At 36.6% G+C, this 19,648-nt stretch overlaps 1 protein-coding gene across 5 annotated transcripts in view; it reads right to left on the bottom strand.

The window, feature by feature from the left end:
- LOC136847436 (stomatin-like protein 1) overlaps nt 1-19,648 on the bottom strand; it is a 184,341-nt gene that overhangs the window by 102,169 nt on the left and 62,524 nt on the right. For 3 of the 5 annotated variants that reach the window (XM_067119129.1, XM_067119130.1, XM_067119127.1), the window contains exon 6: nt 18,520-18,713. In XM_067119129.1, the coding sequence (XP_066975230.1) occupies nt 18,520-18,713 (194 nt within the window). Of the gene's footprint in view, nt 1-10,662; nt 10,711-18,519; nt 18,714-19,648 lie in introns of all 5 variants that reach the window. The other 2 variants (XM_067119126.1, XM_067119128.1) reach the window with 1 other exon arrangement.

The raw sequence follows: 19,648 nt of genomic DNA, 5'->3' as shown, positions 1-19,648 counted from the left end.
TGGAGGAGGCAGATAGGGATCCTCTTGCCCAGGAGGCAGAGGATTTGGAGAATCAGGAGTTTCTTCTTATGAAAAGGTTATTAATCTCATTCATGAGCTCAATAATCTTTCTAAAAAGACTGTGACTCCTATGATCATTCTGACAGGAATAGAAGCCTTGCTGGGACCGAAGGACTCGAAGACATCTTTTGAGTTGAATTGTTCCAGTCATGTTGACTCAGTCCTGAATCATGTAAATTCCTTGATTTCAGAACGAGATAACTCCCTTCATTCTGGCAGATCATTTAAGTTCCTCTCTCCTCCTCTACCTTGCCACAGGAAGTATTATGCAACTCCTCTCGTGCCTCTTCTGAGTAGACAGGTGAACTCCGATGTCATCCGTCTGAAGCCAGGTTTGACCCTGAATCAGGTCAGAGCAGAGGGTTCTTCTCTTTCTTTTCAAGAAGCTGCTTCTTTGGAGTCGACTGCCTCTTCTGCCTTCCAAACTGTTTCTTGGCTGGATTTGTGGTCTTCAGATGTTGCCAAGATTTCTTCATCCCCTTTATTAAGGAATAAAGTCAATAGTTCAGCTTACATCAGATTGTTGCAATCTGGTGCTAAGGCTATTTCCTAGCTTACCCATCTGACTGTTAATTTGTGGGCTAATATCCTGCTGATGAGGAGAGATGCAGCTTTCTCCAAAGTGGCTCGGTCTGTCGATGTAGATTCCTTGTTATCCTTGAGGAATGACGATATTCTGGATTCCCAGCTGCTTTTCCCCAGGGATCAATTGGATGCAGCTGTCGACAGGGGTTGAGCCAACAATAATAATCATCTCGTCCAACAAGCAGTGAGTAAAGCAGCAGCTCCTTTTCATCTGAATGTTCCAAGGCACAATCTGCAGCCTCCTCCTAAGAAGCCTATAAGACTCCTTCTGTGCTCAAGACTTTTCAACCTGCTTCATCACTGAAGAAGCCTTCCCAACAATGTCCCTTCCAGTTACGCTCTTCCAGGCCAGGAAAGGGAAATAGGGGCAGAGGTAGGAGGGGGAGGTAGATGATAGAGTGGGTGCCCCTCCCACTCTGTGCCACCAGTGGGGGAATGGCTGGCGAGCCTTTGGGCTATGTGACAGAATTATGGAGCAGAGCCATGGGTGGTAGATGTCCTTCGGATAGGGTATCTACTACCTTTCAACTTCGCTCCCCCTCTCTCTGATTGTCTTCTCCCTCACCTCACTTACCGCCAGGGCTCTCCGAAACACTTAGCTCTCCAAGAAGAAGTGAGGAAGATGATGGAGAAGGGCACTGTAGAGCAAGTAAAGCGTCCTTCCCCAGGGTTCTACAGCAGAGTCTTCCTAGTCTCCAAGGCAACTGGAGATTGGAGGCAGGTGATAGACTTATCAGCGTTGAACTTCTTTATCAGAAAGACGAGGTTCAAGATGGAGACTCCTCAAACAGTCTTGGCAGCCATCAGAGACAACGACTACATGCTGACCATAGATTTGAAGGATGCTTACTACCAGATCCCTACTCATCCCTCCTCCTGGAAGTTCCTTCACTTCAGTCTCAGAGAATTGGTGTTCCAGTTCAAAGTCCTTTGCTTCGATCTGACAGCTCCCCAGGTGTTCACAAGAGTTTTCACCCTAGTGTTGACGTGGGCTCATGTGCAGGGAATTCGCCTCCTAAGATATCTCAACAACTGGCTGGTCTTGGCGAGTTCTCAGGAAAAGATACAGGCAGTCCCCAGTTATCAGCAGGGGCTCCATTCTGACAGTGTGACGATAAGCGAAAATCGCTGATAACTGAAAATTGGTGATTTTTGATAACCAGGCATTGGCACCGATAACTGGGGATCAGCACATCTGTTAGGTATGTATCATCACCAATACCTAATTATCAGCGCCAATAAGCGGAAGTCTGCGATTTCCGGCGCTGAAAATTGCAGAAAATTGCCGATTTTTGTCGCTAGACAAGCCCCTTAAAACCGGAATGCCGCTAACCCCGCCCGCCAATAACTGGGGACTGCCTGTAATTCGAGACAGGGATAGTCTTCTCCAATTTTACCACGGCTTAGGCATCATGATAAATTTTGAAAAGTCCAATCTTCAACCCAGTCAAAGAATCCTTTACCTGGGAATGATCATAGACACTTCCTTGTCAAGAGTCTTCCCATCGGATCAGAGGATAGAGAAGTTCAGGACAGTGGCTCGCTCCTTCCTATCCAAATGGAACCAACCGGCTTGGCAATGGCAAGTGATCCTAGGACTCTTTGACATCACTAGAGTAGCGGGTTCCTCACAGGTGTCTTCATCTTCATTCCTTGCAATGGAAGCTGAAGGAATTTTGGTCTCCAGCAAGGGACTCTCCTCAGCTACAGGTCCCTCTGTCGACAGAGGTAAGAGGTAAGAAGTGACCTTCTGTGGTGGTTAGACAACAAAAACCTAACAGTGGGAATTCCTCTTCATTCGCCCCTCCGAAGCTGCTCCTGTTCTCAGACGCTTCTTCTGAAGGTTGGGGAGCACATCTAGAAGATCTTCTGACTTCAGGTGTGTGGGCAGTGAAAGTTAAGACCGCAGGTTGGTTAGCAATGAAAAATGCAAATTAATTTAATTTGCCATTTGTTCATATGCAGAACAAACCTGGGTCTTAACATTAGGACAGACTTACAGTAAACCCCCCGTATTCGCGTTCTCACGATTTGCGGACTCACGTATTCACAGATTTCCCTGTGGAACGCATCTACCCATTATTCGCAAAAAATTCGCCCATTCGCAGTATTTTTCACTGAGAAATATTCACTAATTACTGTATTTTCATATAATTTTCATGACTAAATGCACTTTTTGTGATAAAACTATTAAAATACTCAGGTATAAGCATTTTTAGAGGGTTTTCTTGTTTAAACTATCAAAATATGCAGTTCTAAGTGTTTTTAGAGGGGTTTTAAGTATTTTCTGATTTTAGCTATTCGCAGGGGGAGGGGTGCAGTACGCATCCCCTGCGAATACGGGGGGTTCACTGTACTTTTGGTGGGAGCTAAGAGAATCCTGAACCGACTGGAGGTTCAGCACACCTGGTCATACCTCCTGAATAAGAGAACTCAAAGGAAGGAGACCTAAGCCTCTGATCTGTTAGATATATGAGTATCCAACAAGTCAGATATATGAGTATCCAACAAGTCAGATTACTGGGCTAAGTCCAATGCAGAAATTCATTGCATTAGAGGATGTTCAAATACAGGTAGCCACCTATACGTGTGTTATCATTACTCTCTCTCCTTGCTAGAGAGAGGAAGGGTTTGCTACTGTTAGGTATGTTCATGTAGAATAAAACAAACCAACAGTAAAGCTACTACACTTACCTGTATCTGGCCTATTACAGTGTATGATGGAACCATCTTCTTACTGCCCGTAGGTAGAGAAGAAAGGAAAAAAGGGGGGAAGGAAAAGAGACCAGTTATCTCAGTCATCCTCACTTTCATACCATCATCTTAGGCAAGATACAAAACTGTTCTGCTAGGGGCACTGGATGAGCTACACAACTTGAGCTGCCACCACCAGACCCAAGGAAAAAGTGTCCAAGGACCTGTGGGCAATGTCCCTCAGGTAGAAGGAAGTGGACGTGGTTTGGCAAAGCCAAGAACCAGCATTCAGGATACTATGAACAGATAAGTTCTTCTTGAATGCCAAGGAGGAGCTTAGTCCTCTAATGTCATGTGCTCTTGGATGCACAGTATTGGTAATAGAAAATGATGATGAGGAGTAGGCATGCCTAATCACGTCACAAAGCCAAAATGAAATAGTATTCTTGGACATTTCATTCTTGATCTGCCCTGTGCTAACAAAAAGTCGTCGGCATCCCAGTCTGAGATGTTGAGTCCTTTTTAGATAGCAACGCAGTGCTCTGATGAGGCAAAGGAGCAGTTCATCTGGATCGTCATTAATGAAATCTCCAAGGGAAGGGATGGAAAAGGAGGTAAACCTTTCATCATGAACCGAGGGGCTTTGAGTCTTAGCCGCGAATTCCAGGACAAATTCGAACGCTACTGACTTCCAACCCCTGGTATGTTTAACATCAAAAGCCAGGCCATGGCGTTTTCCCACTCTCTTCGAAGAAGCCAAGACTAGAAGGAAAACCAGCTTGTGGGTCAAGTTCCTGTCTGTTGAGTGACACAGTGGTTCGTATGGGGCTCAAGTGAGACTACTTAACGGATCCCAGGTAGGGGGTTTCAGTTCTGTAGGAGAACAAGGCTGTTCAGAACTTTTGAGCAGCATAGAGATTTCCCAAGATGAAGTTAGGCCCATGTCCTTCAAACAAAGAACCAATCCCAAGGCAGCCCTGTAACCCATAATAGCAGAAACAGAAAGGTGTTTTTCTGTTCTGAGGAACATCAGAAAATGAGCTATCCACTGAATAGAGGTTCCGAGTGAAGAGAAACCCGGTCGATGACACCAGTCACAGTAGACGGCCCATTTCCCCTGATACATGGTTGAAGAAGACCTTCTGAGGTAACCAGACACCTGTGTCGCTGCTCTGTGAGAAAAGCCTTTCGCTCACAGGAAATACTGGATAGTATCAAACCGTGAAGAGATAGGGATGTTACTGATTGATAGTATTGCTCTACATGAGGTTGACAGAGAAAACTGTGCCAAGAGGGTATTTCTCTCAGAACTGCTGAAAGCAGTTAGAAGATCCAGAAACCATTCTGTTTGGGGCCATAAAGGAGCTACAAGGGTCATCCGCAGATTTTGGGAAATCATCACCTGCCAGGGGTGGGGAACCTGCGGCCTCCTGCAGCTTTCAGAGGTAAATCTTAATTACTAAAAAACCCTTGAATACCAATCAATGTTGAAAACTACTATGTTAGAACCCGATATCAAAGTGCTGTCTCAAAGGAAGCAATCTCAAATTATCACTAACTTTTGTAAAAGGTAAATAAACTATTTGTCATGTTAAGTGTTTTACTCCTGTCTTTCTATTAGATTAAGTAATACATATTTACAAAAGGTTTAAAATAACTAAAAACCAGTCACCTATTGAATACGACATCTGTGAGGGACGATGAATTTCAATGTGGACTTCATGCAAAAATAGGTTCCCCACCCCTGCATCACCCTGTTCAGGACATGATGGATCAGACAAAAGGGGGGGAAAGGCATAGACATCCAGGTTGTTCTAAGGATGTTGAAGGGTGTCCTCTGCCACGGCAAAGAGATCTGGAACTACTGAACAATAGGCTTCTAGCTTCCTATTAAACCTTGTCGCGAAGAGGACCGTCATTGGTCTCCCCCACAGATGAGAAAGCCTGTCTGCCACCTCCTGATGCAGAGACCACTCTGTCCCTAGAACTTGTCCCCAACAACTTAGCTTGTCAGTCGCTACATTCCTCTTGCCTGGAATGTACCTGGCCATGAGGTCCACTGAGTTGTAGATAGCCACTAGTGTAACTGGACTGTTATCAAGTGAAGTTGGTGTGGCACTAGCCCCCGTTTGTTCACATAAGCTACCACTGTAGTGTTGTCTGACATCAGAACAACGGAGTGCCCCATCACCCTTTCCTGAAACTCCTGAAGTGCTAGGAAGGCTGCTTTCAACTCTAGCATGTTGATGTGAAGTTTCCTGCCCTGAGGACTCCACACACCTGAAGTCAGGAGATCTAGATGTGCTCCCCAACCTTTGGAAGAAGCGTCTGAGAACAGGAGGAGCTCCAGAGGAAGTGAATGAAGAGACACTCCCCCTGTCAGGTTTTCGTCATCCAACCACCACAGAGGGTCGCTTCTTACTTCTGTCGACAGGGACCTGTAGCTGAGAAGAGTCCCTTGCTGGAGACCAAAAGTCCCCCCGCCTCCATTGCAGGGAATGAAGATGAAGATGATCTTGAGGAACCAGCTTCTCTAGCGATGCCAAAAGTTCTAGGATCACTTATCATTGCTGAGCCGGCTGGTTCCATTTGGATAGGAAGGAGCAAGCCACTGTCTTGAACTTCTCTATCCTCTGGTCCCATGGGAAGACCCTTGACGAGGCAGTGTCCATGATCATTCCCAGGTAAAGGATTCTTTGACTGGGTTGAAGATAGGACTTTTCCAAATTTATCACGATGCCTAAGCTGTGACAAAATTGAAGAAGACCATCCCTGTCTCGAATTATCTTTTCCTGAGAACTCGGTAAGACCAGCCAGTTGTCGAGACATCTTGGGAGGCGAATTCCCTGAGCATGAGCCCATGTCGACACTAAAGTGAAAGCTCTTGTGAACACCTGGGGAGCTGTTGTCAGACCAAAACAAAGGAACTTGAACTGGAACACCGGTTCTCTGAGACTGAAGTGAAGGAACTTCTGGAAGGAGGGATGAACAGGGATTTGGAAGTAAGTGTCCTTCAAATCTATGGTCAGCATGTAGTCATTGTCTCTGCCGAACAGCATCAAAATTGCTTGGGTTGTAATGTAACAAATTTCACAGGAATAATTGATGTTTTGGCTTAATGTTTAATAGGTTAATGACACAGGCAAACAGCTGATTTCTGAGCACCTAAGGATTACAGGGCACATCCATTTACCTATCTGTCTATGTACTCCTTTTTTGTTATAGAAATTGAAGTGTCTTGGGAATTATGTGGACCACAAATGTGGGCTATTATAAGTATAGTACATAGTGGGTTTTTGTGAAACTATTGTGAATTACTAATTGTATTTACCTGACTGTGGCAGAATACCTTTAGAAAATATAGGGAACCTTGCTTTCCTTGAAAAGGTTTTGTTATTAATCATTTATGCAGAATGGACTCCTATCTTTGTTTTTTTTCAAACTAAGATTTTCATAACTTCACTGATGTGGCAAAGTTTAGCTATGATGTTACCTGAATTCAAGTCTCAAAATACTTTTTAAAATTCTTATGCCAAGCAAAGGATAATGTCAACATCATAACATTTCAAGCATGCCATAAATAAAAATAAATCATGAATATCAGACAAATACATGAGATGTTATGAAAGATCTAATGCCATTATAAGTTCACAGACAAGGTTTTCTGTGAAAAGTTTGCATATTCACAAGATTGGAAACATCTCAAAAAGAACAGGGATCATTGTCATTAAAACATGAACACAACAAAACTAAATAATTAACTATGATGAACACAAATGCACTACTGCAGTAGGAAGTGGTTTGGTGTACTATCAATATATTATTATTAATTTATCATTCCATAAAAATACAGCACTGTATTTCTATAGAAGAGCCACATGAGTATAAAATATACTGTTTTGGAATATTAAGACCAAATAATAATTTAAGTAATGGATACACTTCTTAATAATGGAACCATTTAATTAAACCTTGCAAATTATATTTTCCCTTATTTTCAAACCTATAGTCTCTCTCTCTCTCTCTCTCTCTCTCTCTCTCTCTCTCTCTCTCTCTCTCTCTCTCTCTCTCTCTCTCTCTCTCTCTCTCTCTCTCTCTCTCTAATAATAATAATAATATTTATACTTGACCCTCAGTCACTAGACATCAAATGGTACGAGGACATGTACAAAATTTATTACATTTGTATTACAGTGTTTTGTCTCAGTTTTTCTGTACTAAATGTATTTAGTATGTTTGTCAAAGAAATGGTCCATCAGCCTACCCCAAAGTTCAGTGTTTATGCCAGAAATGTGTTTATGAAGATATTCAGAGGGCCCAAACCTATGATACAGGATACCTTTAATTACTCTTGATCTCAGTAAATGTTTGTATCAATTAAAGTAAGACTAAGTAAATTAACTTACATGTTTTGCTTTCTCAGACAACTAATTGCAACTAGCATTACTGTAATTATATTTGACTGTTTGATAAATTGTCACATACACCACCACTGATGGACAGGATTATTTAACATTAAGCCAGCTAAAACAAAATCTGAAACTCCTTTTGATTACTTTACTAAAGTAAATGAATAATTATGGGATCATAAAACTAACTATAAAAGTAAATAATCTTTTGGTGTTCAGTATCTCACCTGACTTACAAATTGCCAAAAAATACAGTACCACTGTCAACTGATATTCAACAACCCTCCAACCAGAAAGAGTAATCTCACAAAACAAAATGCATTAAAAGGTTCACCAAACCACCTAAGATGCTAAAGAAGAAAATGCATTTCCTGCATAAAAGATTGAAATACTGTACTGTTTGCCACAGATTTTTCATATTGTTACCCACAGATACCGTAATGTACACACTGCATTCTAAATATGTTTCCTTATACAAAAGCCTGAGTTCTGAAAAGGAATTCTATGGGTTACCTCAAGCAGCTTATGGAATTAATGTACTCTCATACTACATATCATCAGAGGATTACCAAGAGTAGTTCACAAGACAAAAAATCCAAGGGGTCAGGGCTTTAGTAGGTGCAAAATGGCACATGATAACAGCAGGAATGCAGCAATTCTAAGTGTAATGCTGACTTACCCAAGGCTGTGATAAGTTTCAGAATTTTGTTTTTGCTGCCATCAAGATAAGAATCTTAGGGTACATTATACATAAACTGATTATTAGCTTTAACTCCGAAATCTCTCTACTGTATTAGAACCTGAAGACTATTTCAGGAACAGCTGTCAAGCAAAGGACATTATCTTGGCCCTTCTCTATTGTGGATAAATACTTTAAAGGGGCTGTCTTGAAGGAGTACCTCCCTCCATTCCTGTTTCAGATGGTAAGGATCCTCAAGAAATTGTCAGATGCAGCAAAGGAGAAAAGACAAAACTATTTTTAAGGATGCAGTCGGTACACTTTCGAAAATAACCATTAACAAAGATGAAACTACCTAGAACTTTTGATAACTCACCCTACACAACTAGATCCTACAAACAAACCATTTGGAAAATACTGAGGTTGGGACAATATAGTCTTATATCTTTTCAAATTAGGACAAAATTTTACTGCATTAAAAATTAAAGAAATGCTGCATCATTCACTAAAATGAGAGTTAAGGATAACAAAATGCATACCTTTGTTAAAAGTCTGACAGGACTATATGTCAACATGGTACTCATAAAACTGCCAAACATAGTAATTGGTTATAAAAGTAATGTTTTGCTGAGTAATTTTCATATGATCAGCACAATAAAAGTCTGTTGAAAGGTTTAAAATTAATTCTTACATTGTCTTCATTAAAGTCTGAGAAATTCTCATCAGCCAGCTAGTATAAATTTAGAAGAGGTCAGGAATAAAACATAAGCTGTAGATGGAATGGCAATTTTAGCATGTATTGCAACTGGGCAATTGTAACGGCTTTGCAGTATTCACTCATAGATACCAAAAGGATTTATAATCTTTAAAGTAAAATGTGTTGATATTCCTGTCTGTAGGCTTTCTTAACTAAATCCTTTTTTAATTGTTTCCATATGAATATTTCTTGGTAATCCTTACTGATCTGTAGTATGGGAACATATTGGTATAATTTGAGAGGTATAATATTGATGGAATAACTCATTATTATGAAGATCCTATACAGGTATATAACAGAATTTGAAATAAGAAAAGAAAATTAAAAATATGTAACTTACCCAGGCTACTAAAAATGAAATACTGTCAATACCTACTTGCAGCAACTGATAGACAATCCCAGCATTGCTATTACAACTCATTTGGTACCCTTTAAAATAGGTTACTGTATTATAAATGAAAAATCTGCAGTGGGAGACTAAAACATCAACAGAAATGTTCCAAATCAACTGACCACAAAGAATTAATCCTGCGAAAACATGTCGCCTTTTGTGTGTGATGAGGTTAATTTTCTATCATTCACATCTAATGAAGTGATTCACTACTGTAATATCCTTGCCATATCCTTGTGCTCTGCTACTACAAGTGAGAAACTAAACACTCCTAGTGTTTTAATACAAGTTATAAACTCCTACAGGATTATACACAATAGCATATGCTTGCTGGAGGTTAGTGCATTCACTAGATTATCCTAAACAATCAAAGGCCCATCTCTTTTTTATCCATGGATATGGCTACAACTTTTAATGTTATGTGGCTTCAGTGTTACTTACCACCATACTGCTATAATAATGTACTGTATGTAAAGCGTAATGAAGTGATATTTATAAACTGGCTTTATTAAACTAATGTGGGCAAAAGAAAAGCAGTTGCAACCAGACATAATACTTAGCAATGTAATTATAAGATCCTTACGACTAAAAAGGGAAATGCCTACCAATTCACCTATAAAGCAAGCATCCAACTTGCCACTCAAGAACTAATTTACCTCATTACTGCAATCAAAGCTATTGCATTAAAAGCCACCAAAGACATTTTGCCCTTGTATTATACCTTATTTATCTGCAGTACAACTTTCCCTGAATACCAAATGAGCTGCCTTCCTCTACTGAGTTTGTTTTCATCAGTTGCTCCATGTAACCCCCCCAAAACTTTTATTTAATACTGTATTATATACTTTTTATTTAATACTGTATTATATACTTCTCATAATTACTGTATGTAAAAGCACGCTGTACACACGATTTATGTGCAACGTAAGATTTTGTTTTTATTTTATGTGTACTGTATTACTGCACAAAATACTTGTATTTTCTAATATTTTTTTCCCACAAACATAACATATACTTTACTGCAGTGTCTGTGGATTAATGGCAAGAATACATTTGACAGGATTCATTTTCATTCTGTATACAGTACCTGTAAAGTACTGCTGCAAACGGCTCATGTATGGGTCTTCACATGAAACTGAAAAAGTAAAACAAAAAACAATAAACAAAATATTAAGGAATTTTAATACTGCTACAAAAAATTAAAAGTGCAACTATAAATAGCAAAACAGAAATATAGAAAAAAAGCATTTTGTAATTACATAAAAAACAATAACAATTTATAAATACATGCAGTTATTACATGCAAACTTATCTTGTCCTTTTTTAAATCTTAATCAATTCGTACCGAGAGGAAATGCAAAATGCTTCTCATTTTAATACAGATTTCCTGCCAGAGAAAAGCTTATCCACAAAGCATTAAAACATGTATCATGGTCTCTCATGCCTGAAAGAACTGCATAGGAAAATGCAGATGGAAAAGAATCACAAGACATAACTCACATTCTTAAACAAGGAAGAACAAACAAGGGACTTTTATTTTTTGGGGGGAACTATTATTTGACATTACTATTACTTGAAAAGTTGTAGAACGATCATTTAATAAAATTCCAGAAGGAAGGACATAATTTCCAATGAGTTCTCCCTTGTAATAAGTTCAACAAATATTCACTACAATATACAGTATATATATATATATATATATATATATATATATATATATATATATATATATATATATATATATATATATATAGTCCCCATATTATCAGTCCCCAGTGGTTCTATTCAGATGGCGTGATGATAAGCGAAAGTCACCGATAACTTAAAATCGGAAAATTTCGGCGCTTTTTTGGCAATGTTCAACACTTATCGGTGCCTCTTGTTAGGTATGTATCAACACCAATACATGATTATTGACGCCAATAAGCAGAAATCTGCACATGTTGGCGCCGAAAATCTCTGATTTTTGTCGCTGCACGAGCTCCGAAAAACCAGATTGCCAATAACCGAGCCTGCCAGTAAACGGGGACTGCCTGTATGTATATGTATATATATATATATATATATATATATATATATATATATATATATATATATATATATATAGATATAGAGAGAGAGAGAGAAACCATTGATTTTCCAGCATCCTTGGTTCCTAGACCATGCCAGATTTTCAATTTTTTCCAGACCAGTGTTGGTCCCCTCTTTTCAGCTCATACTAAACAAATGTTAAATATAAATTAAATGAAATACAGGTATAAATGATTAAATAATGCAATCTACAAATGGTGCATCTTTCGAATTATTATCTATATACTGTATATATATATATATATATATATATATATATATATATATATATATATATATATATATATATATATATATATATATATATATGTATGTATATAATATTATATATATATATACACAGGCAGTCCTCAGTTAACGGCGATCCAGTTTTATGGCGCTTGTCTAGAGACGAAAATCTGCAATTTTCAGGTCCGAAAATTGCCGATTTCCACTTATCGGCGCCAATACATACCCAAAAGAGGCGCCAATAACCGAAAATCAGCGCTTTTCGGCGTTGATAAGCCCCGAAAAAGCTCCGAAGATTTTCGGTTATCATCACACCCTCAGAAACGGAACCCCGCCGATAACTAGGGACTGCCTGTGTATATATATGTATATATATATATACTATACAGTATATATATATATGTATATATATATATATACTATACAGTATATATATATATATATATATATATATATATATATATATATATATATATATATATATATATATATATATATATATATTATATATATATTATATATATATATATATGTGTGTGTGTATATATATATATATATATATATATATATATATATATATATATATTATATATATATATATATATATATATATATATATATATATATATATATATATATATATATATATATATATATATATATATATATATATATATATATATATATATATTCTATATATATGTATATATTACTGTCACTTATGATCAAGTGACTTCTGACTTTTATATATTCCCAAATATTAAGCCACAATTATCGTTCAATATCCAGTTCACTATACCTTCGGAATAACTTACGTCCAAGGGGAATTATAACTGATAAGCGCTTCTGACCCAGCCAGGATTTTAACCATGGTCTGCTTTAGAAAAAATAAGAAAGTGATTTTGGGCACACAGGTCATCAGAGTCAGTGTCTGTCATTGTTTCTAAAGCAGACCATGGTTCAAAGAGTTCGTCAATGTCACTGTCTATTACTGTTGCTAAAAGTCTGTCTAACCCTTGACCATGGTTTGAATCCTGGCTGGTGCAGAAACACTTATCAGTTATGATTCCCCTTCTGTTGTGCTTTACAGACATGAATAATGATATGACAGTAAAACAATATCTAAAAGATTTGTCAGTTTGAAAGTTAAGCTTTGAAAAGGATATCATGAGCCAGGGGACAGGACATGGTTAGAAAATTATACCATAATGGAAATCATGGAAGTTCCATTTGTAGGTGAGGTAATTATAAAGGCGAGATGGAGATGGCTTGGACCTGCCATTTGCACAACCCTGAGGAAAAAAAGTGAGCAATGCTGTCAGCTGGGCACCTGCAGCCACTGTAAGAGTTTGAAGACCCAGACCTATTAGGATGATAACTATGAGAAAGGAAGTTGGAAATGAGTAGAGATTTTGGAGGGTAAAGCAAAGGAAATATGAGTGGCAACATTTCACTGAGGCCATGCCTCAGAAGTTTTGCCACATACATTTCTTGTGCATTCATTTCAGCAAATCTCCACTCATATATCCACACAAGTGCACAGTATTTTGTATTTGCTATGATACTGAATTTATGCTGGTTGTGTTATGTTAAAAATGAATAACAATTAAGGGAAAGATAGGTTTAAAAGAACATAAAAACTGAAATAAGTAATAAAACTTGTTGATGTCATAAGGTATAAAATGGGGAATATCCATTTACTCTTAGAACCCTTAGAAACAAAGTGTAAATATCACTATCATAGAAAAAGATTTACTTTCCACCTTTGCCATTGTCCTTAAATTGCTTCTGAGGTGCTAATGTGAAATTTAATAAAGAAAATTACCATAAAGGAGCCAGGCACAAAATCTTCAGGGTAAATTTTGTAGCGATATATTTTATTATTGATATCAACAGCCATGTTAGTAAGTTATTCCAAAAGTCTTACGTCAAGAACATAAGTTCTGTCAGGAGTCCTGCAAGTTCCAAAAGAATAAAAAGAATTGCATTCAAAGTACTGCACCATAAGACATCTCAACACAATAGCAAGACATCTAATTTTGCAAAAGAAACAATAAAATGACAGGATATAGGAGCACCTAAAACATGCAATAACTTCTGTCAGACATTAACATTGGTGTCATTCATAAATCTTCTACACCTAATACGTGTTTGCTAAAGTGATTTGTTGGGTTATATTGTACCTCACAATATATCAGAGTAAGTTTTTCAAGCAAAACTTAGGCAGCCAGTATTCAACCATTTTTCTGAACTTTTTGTAAACGTGCTTCAGGGAAAATTACCATAAGTTTCAGTTTTCCAGAAATTTGTAACTGATGAGCTGGTATTCCAAATATGAATTTAGATCAAGTAGCAATAAGTACTGTACGGTGTTATGTTACTATAATGAACAAAAAATTTTACTCTACCACTTCTAAATGAAAACCAAAGTAACCCATTCAAGTGCTGGATAAGCACTTGCTGGGATGTTTTTCAGAGAAACTTGAATTAAAAATTAAATACCATGCATAAAAGTTATTTTAATACTGTGCCAATAGTATATGTATACAGTATTAGATAAAGTCCTGTATATGAATTTCTGTTAAATGAATTGAATAATCAAAACCTATTAATTTTTTCCATGGCTCATACTTTTCAATAACTTTGTAAAGAACTTTGTTGATAACTATAGATTTGACTGGTATAAAATTTTTATTACCAACTTGTTAAAATAGTGCACAAGGACTGAATTTTATAAAACAAAAACAGTAATGAAAAACATTTTAGTTTTAAAATTTTGCTGCAACAGCTAGGACAAGCTGCAACCATTAAAAACAGAAATGCATTAAACATTTAAAATATTGACATGATTGATGCACATAAACTTGAAACTTGTCTTTAGATAAAGAGATGAATGACTTTGCACATAAATGTGAGCTAAATATTTTCAAAATTGGCTGAAAGTTCTAAATAGTAGCCTGAGTAGACAATACAGTAGATACAAAAGATGAGTCAGATTATATTATATAAATAAACTTATTGGCAGCATTAGGAAGGGGCATTAACACATATTCTATGATAAAATGATCAAACTACATCCAATGCATTCATTAACAGAAACAGCAATAGAATCAAAACATACACATGTATCTGGTAGTCACATGTAAAATCATTTAGTTCACTTGCATGAAATTAAATTAACGAACAAATTATCATCATTAAACACATTAAAGCCTAAAATAAAGGGTAAAATGAAACCACAAACTAATTACATACCACAAGGAAAGGGAGTTATTACAAACTCTGGAATATTTAGAACAAAATTTATGATTAGCAGATATTTGACAAGCATGCCTATTTTCAAACACATTGTAAATCACACATACATGGTAAGATGCATAATTTATTATTCCTGTATTTTGTATATACTTCTGTTGCTTTCTTTGACCATTTTCATCTACTCGAATATGCTGTGAATATACAGGAAGTACTACAATGATAGCTACTGTAAATGAGGTGCTGTATAAAATTTAACTTGATTATTAATCCTGAAAAGCTGGGAAAATACCAGTAAAGAAGTCTCATCCTCCAAATCAATAATAATAATAATACAGACATAAATGCAAATTTTTCAATTTGCTACTCAAGCAAAGCACAACCGTTAAGAAGCCCAGTTTTTTCTGATTCTCCTTTTCTGAATTTTCAACTAGCAAAGCAGCTTCACTAAAAATGGGTCGTTTTAACGTACCACATCTAGTCCCTAACAGAAAAAAAAGCAGCCAGGATAAATATGCTAAGCAATATAGAGTAAGGACCTGTAATATACTGTATTATTATTCACAAAATTACAAAGGTAAAATGGGGCTATTAGTCTAGGTAAAATGGGACCATTAGTCCTAACTGAAAAATATCTACAGGAATGAAGCATAAAGCTACATAAGATGAACATATGCCTCATGAAAAAGGTAGTGCAATTCACTATCAAATATACAATATCTTTTTAGAAACAGCAGGCAACATGCAAAGGAAGTTTATGAAATTGGTGTATATTGAAAATGATGAATGGCAAGCAATTTTTTGGAAATAATAATAGGTGAAAAGGTACATTTGAAAGAAAAAAAACATCCATCAATAATACAGCAAAATCTAAAATAATGTACAGTATAAGAAATGGTCTCTATGTGGTTTTAAGAAAATAGTTGTGTACAGTATAAGAAATGTTGGTCTCTATGTGGTTTTAAGGAAATAGTTATGTGACAGTCCTCTCCCTTGATGTTAGTAAAGGTTTTCAATTTTGAAATACAGTATAATAATAAAAGAATAAAACACTAAAAAGTAAAAACACTGCAGTCTGAGTAAAAACTAAAATACTGTGTATGTATGGCACCTTTGAATTACTTAAAGCACTCTCATTAGCATGGAATAGACAGACAAAATTAGCCTATTTCAAAAATGGTATGATTGTGTTAATGAAAGACTATCTAACTGTATTAAAAGTGCCTTCACTATTGAACTTGATACATTACAGGACAGTAACTGAAATCTACCTACAAAATGTATTATGTGAGCATGATGAAATACAGACTCATTTATTTCACAAAACAATGGTCAGTCTTACAGAAACAAAAGCAGAGGCTACACAGTTTACTTTCATCCCTTACATATTCAAATCTGTAATATATTATGAACAGATTCTGCCATATATGGTCCAGGTTATGTTTGTTCAACTCTGAATAAAACTTCAGAGCATTAACAGCAAGAAAGCCAAGCATTTTAGGTGTGTAAGCAAGAATACTATACCAACATACTGACAGTTATAATAAGGGAACAAGAAAAAGTAATTTTTACTTCTTAAACTTCAAATGTCACTGCTTTGGTAAAATACCCCATAACATTCATTAGACAGGATCCTCAGATTCCTTCTACCTAACCTAACCTATGACAAAGATGCACAACAGTACCTAATTTGAAGTACTATTTTAATGTTGAGGGATTTTCATTACTGTACTTGACTGACTGAAAAATATTAATCTTTAAAAACAAAATTAATTTGTTCATACAAACCAGTTACGTATAATTAGCACTTTTGTTTGCCACGATTATTCAGACACTACAGTATGGTGAATCTTTAACAGAAAGAAAGAAAATGGTAGTCAGTCAGTAGTAGTGCATGTTTGGGTGGAACAGTGACTCAGGCAATTAAATCAATTTTAATAAAAAGTACTATAGCCTACTGACATGATGCAGTATAATTTTGTAGCAATGGTACCTTGAAGGCATTGATGCCAGGCTTATTGAGGCCCCCAGTGGCTGTGGTGACACAAGACATTCTACTCAGAGCAGTTACACTTATTTAAACCACAGACTTAGAATTTAAGGACACGCTTTCAAGATGGGCAAAGCATAGCACAATCATGTGCAACAAAATTAAGTGTTATACTGTACTATAAATATTGTATAACTAGTATACAATGAATAAGTATAACCTATAATTTAGGACATATACGAGCTCAGTTTCAGAATAAAAGTTTCATTGTTAACCAGAAATTATTTTCATAATGTAAATTTAAGAATTACTGTTAGCAAAGTCCAGTACAATATGTAAGTGTACTGCATTTTTAAACTTTTAACACAAGAAATCACCACACCAACTTAAAAAGCCAGACACAAAAAGATTGCATTTTGAAACAAATCGTGGACTCTTATGAAGTAAACAGTGTATGGCAAATGACCGAGGAAAACAAAGATCACAGTGAAGGGAATGATGACTTGGTTACTTTGGCTAAGTGATAACCAGGGCCAGGCTTACAGGTTTAGACCTGCATGCATTGATTGAACTCATCATCCACTGTGCTAAGTGCACTTAATAGATTATCCTATTAGGTACAGAATATGAATTTTATTTTTCTGGCCTTGGGACTTGTCTGATAAGTAATGAAATCTGAGAAGTTGAAGTTTGTTAAGCTGAGATAGTACAGTACTTTCATACTTGCTTAGCAAAACACCTACCAAAATAGGAAATTGAGGACAGTACAGTATAAAAAATAAAATAATGAAAGATGAGGAGGTAATCCTCAATAAAGACAGCCATTAAAGAAATTTATGGGTGTACTGCAAGATTTGTGTGTGTGAAAACCTACACATACAAATAGAGATGCTGGCAGCTGCCTGAGACTCTGATCCACCCAGGCATGCACAGTGCCACCAGCCAACTACCATTTTCTTTGCTTTTTATTGGAGGGACTACAGGACCTGGAATAATTTCATGGCTCACAAAAGGGGCTAATCATATGTAACAGGTCTGCAGTGAAACAAAGGCTTCTACTGTAGAGGATCAATTAAAAAAAAAATGGAAAAATATTTTTGAAAACAAACATGTTGAAAGAAAGAAATTTCATAGAAATGTTACATGAAGTTATGCAATGTCCAGCAAGTGTTGCATTGTAAAGAAAATATACAGTGCTCTCACAAGTTGACAGAACAGGGTGAATTTTGTGCTGTGTCTTAAAATATATAATTGATGTTGGGGCATAATTGCACAACAGGTCAACAGCTACAAACCAAACTCCAAAGGAACACCAGTTTTTTGTACACTACAGTAAAAATTTCTCAAAATTATTAGAAATGTTACCCTTCAGTTACTCACCAATATTTTCTGACTTTTTCTTAGAATTAGCAGCTCCCAAGAAAGAGAAGTCCATGTTGAACATTGCCGATCCTCCTGCTTTATTTGCAGCAGCTGGAGGAACCAAAACATCTCCACCACCAGACCCAAAGCAGTTCATGATGGGCTTCAGTGGGTTACTTGGTTCAGCCTCTTTCAAAATGTTTACATTACTCCTGAAGTTGGGGAGACACAAAGAACCAAATGTAATACTGCATATTCATTACTTTATTACAAAATCAAGATTTATTTTAATACTTTTACAAAACTCAGAGAAATTGACTTCATTTTATCCTCAATTATTCAATTACACAAAATCAAGAATCTTAATATTTTCATAAGAGTCAGAGAAACTGACCTCATTTCATTGTCAATTATTTAGTTACACTTGACCTGTTTTCAAATGCACTAAACCCTATGATATTTCAAGTAATATGTTGCCATTCATGGAATATACATTGATCAAGGGAAGTACATAATGGAAGAAAGTATTATATATTAATGGCATTCTATAAAATCGAAAAATGTCTGTACTATACTCCTCTTTGAAATGGGGTGGTTTGGTAAGGTTTCTGGTATTTTTCAAGTTGTAAAATCAAAATAATTACGTTTTAATTTGTGCTATGCACAATTCATAAAAAATATAGAGAACCTTATCATTTATCATCACCTACATTATGGGACTGTGTACAGGGAGGAATGCCGTAGCCTATGGGGAATCATTGATAAGAGGCGTGATACCTAAGGCCCCTTACAAGAAAATTAACCTCAGGATATACATCAAGCCTAACCTAGTAGCAGCCCTGATAATGAAAAACAGCACCACCCCATGGGACCAAAGGAGATGTGTACGAACATAGTGTATAAATTCATATGCCTGGAGGAGATGTGTAAATCTCACAACAATACCTACATCGGACACACTACTACAACCCTTCAGAGGCGAATGCTGGCCCACAGGGACTAAGGGGCCATACACCAGCACTTCATTGATATACATGATAGGAAGCCATCCCTACAAGAACTCATCGAAGGCGCTTAGGTCATCAATAAAGAAAACAACTATGGTCACCTTTTAATAGCGGAAGCGGTGAGTAACCCCATCCAAAAA

This window comes from Macrobrachium rosenbergii, chromosome 16 (assembly GCF_040412425.1).
Source record: "Macrobrachium rosenbergii isolate ZJJX-2024 chromosome 16, ASM4041242v1, whole genome shotgun sequence".
Lineage (NCBI taxonomy): Eukaryota > Metazoa > Arthropoda > Malacostraca > Decapoda > Palaemonidae > Macrobrachium > Macrobrachium rosenbergii.
This window is presented reverse-complemented; position numbering and strand designations above follow the sequence as displayed.